Below are 6,000 nucleotides of genomic sequence, written 5' to 3' on the forward strand. Positions count from 1 at the left end.
AAGAAAAGATTGACAAAACCTTTTGTGATCAGGCTGGGAGACTGTCCTTTCACAATCAGTATCATGTGTGTGAGCGTTTGAATTATAGAAAAATAATGTCTTGGACTAAAGAAGTAAGCCTGTGTGTTGTATTTAAAGTAAACAGGGCCTTCAGAGGTAGATCTGCTTTGTATTTTGTGTTGAGAGAAAGAACACGCAAATGTCTTGATGCATGCATAGTTGAGATGAAGTGAATGCGAGTGACATGAAACAGGTATTAAATGATCATAGTTTAGCCTAAGATGGTTCATAATTTTCATATTCTGGTATTTAAACATGGAAGATGTAGTGACAAAAGATGCTCAGCATGCAAAAAAAAAAAAAAAAGAAAAAAAAAAAAAAATAAAGAAAAGGATATAAGCCTTTTTCTTTTTCTGAAGTTCTTCCAGCCACATCTTCTGTTTCCTGAGCTCGTGATCTATGATGGTCATACACAGTGCCCCAATCTGATGTGCCAGTAGAACAATAACGGTAAATGTAACACAAAGAGATCAAAACAAAATGCTAAGAATAATACATTGCTTAGGAAACGATGCTTTAAATTTCAGATCTGCTTCACCACTAATAGTGATGAACACGGTATGCTCAAATGGCTTTGACTTGTACAAGCCTCCCTCTGGTGCACCTCTTTCAACATAACATTTCAAATGTACATTTCTGCTGACTACTAAATGCACCAACATCTCCAAGGTGCATTTCCATTTTCCAGAAATTTCATAGACTTATTGGAGTAGCTTCAATTTTGATTTCAATATTTTTATTTTCAATTGACAGCCTAAAGCTAGACTGTACTATGATAATCAAAAATAGACAAAGGGAGAATAAGTGCTGGAAACTTAATAATCCTGACTGTACTCTGTAATATGCTATCGATAACTGGACCAAGCCTTTTTAGTCAAAACAAATTTAACTTGACTGGATAAAATTCACAAAATTTTACAAAATGTGGACTCTACTTAACTGTAGACAATTATCCATTCATCAACGACAGACATAGAGCAACAAATGAATTTTTTTTTATCTAATTGCAAATTGAAGTTACTGTTACCAACTTTGAAATGCAAAATAACCCCATGGAACTGTGAGAAGGAAGAGAAGCAAAAGAAGATATAGATGATGTTTGTAGCCATGTCAGTACTTCGCTTCCAGTCTTCTCGAAGCAGACGCACCAATGCACTCACCACAGTCTCTATTGTTAAAAAGACAAAGAGAAAATCATGTTTGTTGTTTTATGATTTTCTTCTAAATCATGTGTTGTGTGTGTGGAGGTAATGAGACTGGTTTTATTTTAATATGTTTTTTACGAATAACTTGACCTTCATTTGTTAAAAATATCATTTGCACAAACTGAAATACAAACATAACATTCCATTATATATTCTTTTCAAATGTACATTTCTTAGATAAGTAGGAGTCTTGTAAACTGTTGTATCTATTCAGCTTGTCCAGATGACCCAAATCAGCGAACAAACAGAGCCCATACCAGTCAAGAAATGAAAGAATGAATGTGCAACTGACTGTGCAAGCACACTTGATGTCTGCTGATGTGTGCTTATGCACCGTCATATATATATTGTTTGTGTATGCATATTTCTATAAAGTGCCTTCTGTCCACCTTTGATGGTGCAACCAGGTAGTGTATAAGAAACATTATTATTAATCTTATGAACGTTTTTATTATATTAACATTTTTAAAGGTGTTACATACCATTCTGGAAAAGCTCTTCAAGGTTGTCAGGATTCCGTGCCAGTTGCAGCAGCAGTGCGCTGCCTTTGATCTTATCTGGCAAGTCTTCATACAGCATTTCAAGGTATTCATCAACATCATTGATGTTTGCAACTTCATCTACTTCCGTTGCATCAATCCCAGGATCTTCTGGTTTGTCTGACAGCTGTGTTTTACCATGTGATGCTTAGACATAGCAAACATTTCAAAGAGCTATAAGCACCACAAAAGCTTTCATCAATTCTTCTATTTTACAGATAAAAAGCAAAGGTCAATAAATATTTGAAGATTTATTTATGACATGAGTTCATTCTTTTAAAAGTTATATGATGAGTTTGTTTTATTACCCTATGCTTTCACAGAATGTCTGATGTTTCAGAAAAAGAGTTTCAAAATTTCCCAGCATGTTCTACTACACACACCTTTAGAAGCTGTAGCTTCCTTGCGATTCTGTAGGTAGTAAAGGAGCTGCTCCACCTCTGGCAACTTCGCAGGATGGATTAATTTGCATTTGTCAATGATTTCGCGGGCGAGAGCTGTTAAATCACTGTTTTCATGGAGGTTTTTCACTCGGATGCTGAGAAAAAAAGTAAAACCAGGGGTTTGTTTTTTTGTTGTTGTTTAACATCAGCTGATCCTGGAAGCTTCAGTTGCACATTCATAGAAGTCATGTGGTGCCTGTGCAATAATGGGACATCTGAGCTAGATTACTTGAGAGATCTTGATAATAATTTTTAAACTGCCAGTCTCAAGTGATAAGTCGACTTTGCTAACTGTGCCCTGAATTGTTGGCTTGGCACTTGTGACCGGTGACTAAAGACCCATCTCTAAGACCTCACAGCCAGCCAAAGGTAATTTTTGGAATTAATCCAAAAAATTTGAGCTTCGTATGTGTGTGTGTTTGATATAATATGAAATTTAAATATACAGGGCTGCATTATTTGTTCTGTATGCTGCCACACAACCAAAGATAAACACGTGGCCTCAGTCTGAACAAGACAGAATTTCTGAGCTTCAAACATTGGGGAAATATGTACTAACATCTTTTATTTATGAAGTCCTTGTTATTTAGTCAAAAAAGCTTTTTACAAGAGTTCTTAACTTCCTTCCTAATTTTAGTAAGGTATTTAACAATCAATGGAAAATTTGACATGTTGAAATAACATGTACAGATATGTATCCTAGATATACATATAGTTATACCATTTAACATATACATATAAAGACCATTACTATACTCACATCTTTTGACACTCTTTTCGTTCACCTAGCATGGGGTCTCCCATCTCACCCAGAATAGTCGCCTCCAATTCATAATTGACCACCAGAGCCTTTTCTGTTGGATGCACATCTATACTACCTCCTTTAACCTTCCTGGAGCATGGGGATACGTAGTAAACAAATATCATTAAGTATTAGAAACCGACATAATATGCTAGTGCATACGTGATACATCACCTAAGTAATCAGACAAATCTGTTTGTTATTGTTGGTTGGTTTTTTTTTTTTTTTTTACCTCGTGACGAACTACCATCGATATAAGGTTATGTTTTGACAAGCATCACAAAATGATGCACCATTCGTATCAAAATTAGTACTCAAAGAACAGATCATATTCTAAACCGTGCGTTTGCTAATCATGTCCCCCTGGGAACCAATTGAATCATAATTTCTACGTTAAAGGGTACAATAGAAATGGAAAATATAAAACCTTTTCAGATATCTAGCGTCCTCAGCCTGCATCATCATGATTTTCTTGTCTTCCTTACTAACAGTTTAAAATGTACGTTCATCAGAGAATGACTTCACTTCCAGTTTTGTGTTGACTGTCGGCCATAATAAATATGTGATACTCTCAAAAAAGCCGATCCATCAAAATACAATTCATTGCCACTTTGCTTAAAATAATTTTCAATAGAGATAACTTCTAGAAAAGATTTAGAGGAATTATTTTTACATATTAAGACTATAGATTTCATTTTTTTAACATGCCTAAGAACACACATGATGGTGTGGAGAGTTTCAGGCAAGAACAACATGGCAGACGAAAAGCGCGGTATGGCTGACGAAGAAGTGAAAGAAGCTGACGGAACTTCTGTGCAGAAACTCATCAACAATGAAAGCTTTTATTCGGATGCGAAAAATTACTGGTCACATATTAGCCCAACAGTAAATGGTATGCTTGGTGGATTCGCAAAGATTTCTCCCACAGATATAAATGGTTCACGAGCATTTTTACGACCATTTTTGAAGGTGAACAGAGTTATTGCCCTTTAGGTGTACTTTAAATCAGATTTGAAAATTCATAAAACTGACATTTACTACTTATAGTTTGTATTGGAAATATAGTTTAGATTCCATGTTTGAAATTTTTTTTTATAACTTCAGTTGTTTTTTCTTTCTGTTTGTCCATAGCTAACACGTAACGTTAAATGTAACTGCTTGCCAAGAATATAAGAGGGATAAAAGTAATTAGAAATTTAAGTAGAAGTTGAAAATTCTGATAGAGTTTAGTCTTCGGCTTATTTAAAATGAAAATTGTAAAAGCAGTTTAACATCGTCTGTAACTGGGGAAAGGACCTGTTGAAGTTGTGTTCCTTTTTTGAATATCTTTGTTTTATCACTGCAGTTTGTTTTTATTCCTGATCAAAATGTCAGCCATATTAATCGTTGATGTACGTCATTATCATTGTTATATTTTTATTGCAGATGGGTGGTGGAAAAACCACTGCTGGACGAGCACTGGACTGTGGAGCAGGTATTGGACGCATCACAAAACGGCTGCTGCTTCCTCTGTTTGAAACTGTTGACATGGTTGAACAGAGCCAAAGTTTTATTGATGCTGCCCCACAGTTTATTGGTCATGATGCTGAACGTGTGGAACGCTTTCTTTGCTGTGGGCTGCAGGATTTTGTTCCAGAAAATGGTCGCTATGATGTCATTTGGGCACAATGGGTCTTGTCGCACCTGAGGGACGATGATCTTGTGTCATTCCTGCAACGATGTCGGACAGGCCTTGCACCAAACGGTGTCATAATTGTGAAGGAAAATGTTGCTCAGGGACAAGAGATAGTTTTCGATGATGATGATTCCAGCTTTACTCGACCTAGGGCCCACATGGAAGAGGTTCTGGCAAAAAGTGGCCTGACTATTATCAAGAAAGAGAAACAAAAGGGTTTTCCAAAAGACATTTTTGAAGTATATATGTATGCTCTCCAATAGCTTTCTTGGTATTTAATCTGTCATGTTTCTATCTTCTTCAAAGTTCCCAGCCATCAGTGTTTTTCTCTTAGCTCTGCATTTATAAAACTCTCAGTGTGTAATGATGGTGCAGGCTCATCTTACTAAACAACAGGGATACACTTTTGGATTCTTTATATGCAGATAACCAGTGCAACATCTCTTGCAAGAAATTTTGTCTTTGTTGCTTAATTGGAGGTTTTTTGGGGTGGGGGGAGGTGCTGAGATGAGTGGGGGAGCAAAGTGGTCAGTTGCTAAAATCTGGCATGTTGATGAAAACATTGTGAATGATTAAAGCAGGGCTGAATAGCATCATTTTCCTTTGCTAAACTGTAGGTAGTTGAAGAACATCTGAAAGATTTGTGTAAACATGGAGCAGCCTTTCTGAACTTTTTTTTTAACCTTGGAGAAAACCTTTAAAAAAGTATTCAATTCTCAGGGAGTTTGAGCATACACATTGTATGTTGTACAGCTCACTGTATGTTTATGTGATCAGTAAGTTGTGGATGTGATAATCTGGTACTAGAGAAAGGTATTTTTTTTTTCATTCTAATTTTATCTTGCAGGAACCTAAGAGGTTGAGATTGGCTGCATTTCATATTGTCACATTTTATGCTTTTTACAAAAGTGGTTTTCTGAAGCATAGCATTTGGTTATGCAGAGCATCATCTAAAGACATTTTTCCATTACTTTTGTAATTTGAACATGCATCTTAGATGCATTGCTTATATACTCATATTAAACAGCCTACATCTTACCTTTACAAGAACTCATTTTATGTGTTAGATTGTTTGCCTTGGATGTCAACATCTGTTTGCATATTGCATGGCTATATGGTATCTGACTGCTTCACTCAAGTCTTTGGTCTACCAGCCTTTTTGCTACCCACAGGCAAGACTTTTTTTCTTTCCTTATTTTTTTTCTTCTCATTAATCTTTAGTTGTAGCTTTGATTAGAAAGATTTTACTTCATCAGAATCATTTTAGGACATAATA

General features: G+C 35.8%; 2 protein-coding genes across 5 annotated transcripts in view; one reads left to right on the forward strand and one right to left on the reverse strand.

The window, feature by feature from the left end:
* LOC112575070 (kinesin-associated protein 3-like) overlaps positions 1–3,636 on the reverse strand; it is a 16,802-nt gene extending 13,166 nt beyond the window's left edge. For all 4 annotated transcript variants that reach the window (XM_025256624.1, XM_025256623.1, XM_025256622.1 and 1 more), the window contains exons 1-6: positions 3,477–3,636; positions 3,008–3,139; positions 2,188–2,342; positions 1,748–1,951; positions 1,092–1,228; positions 398–485 (exon numbers count right to left, since the gene is read on the reverse strand). In XM_025256624.1, coding sequence (XP_025112409.1) covers positions 398–485; positions 1,092–1,228; positions 1,748–1,951; positions 2,188–2,342; positions 3,008–3,139; positions 3,477–3,514 — 754 coding nt within the window. In that variant the 5' untranslated portion in view covers positions 3,515–3,636. The remainder of the gene's footprint in view (positions 1–397; positions 486–1,091; positions 1,229–1,747; positions 1,952–2,187; positions 2,343–3,007; positions 3,140–3,476) is intronic.
* A 139-nt stretch (positions 3,637–3,775) lies between these two features.
* LOC112575072 (N-terminal Xaa-Pro-Lys N-methyltransferase 1-like) lies at positions 3,776–5,768 on the forward strand. Its single transcript, XM_025256628.1, has 2 exons — positions 3,776–4,018; positions 4,475–5,768. Exons 1-2 carry the CDS (start codon positions 3,803–3,805, stop codon positions 4,985–4,987), a joined length of 729 nt encoding a protein of 242 aa, XP_025112413.1. The 5' UTR covers positions 3,776–3,802; the 3' UTR covers positions 4,988–5,768.
* Positions 5,769–6,000: the final 232 nt, after the last annotated feature.

Source organism: Pomacea canaliculata, linkage group LG11 (assembly GCF_003073045.1).
Source record: "Pomacea canaliculata isolate SZHN2017 linkage group LG11, ASM307304v1, whole genome shotgun sequence".
Classification (NCBI taxonomy): Eukaryota; Metazoa; Mollusca; class Gastropoda; order Architaenioglossa; family Ampullariidae; genus Pomacea; species Pomacea canaliculata.

What these genes read in the sequence shown, in the direction of transcription:
- LOC112575072 (XM_025256628.1), top strand. Translation starts at nt 3,803, where the DNA reads ATGGCAGACGAAAAGCGCGGTATGGCTGACGAAGAAGTGAAAGAAGCT. An exon ending in TTTTACGACCATTTTTGAAG is followed by an intron (nt 4,019 to 4,474) that starts GTGAACAGAGTT and finishes TTTTTATTGCAG; the next exon opens with ATGGGTGGTGGAAAAACCAC.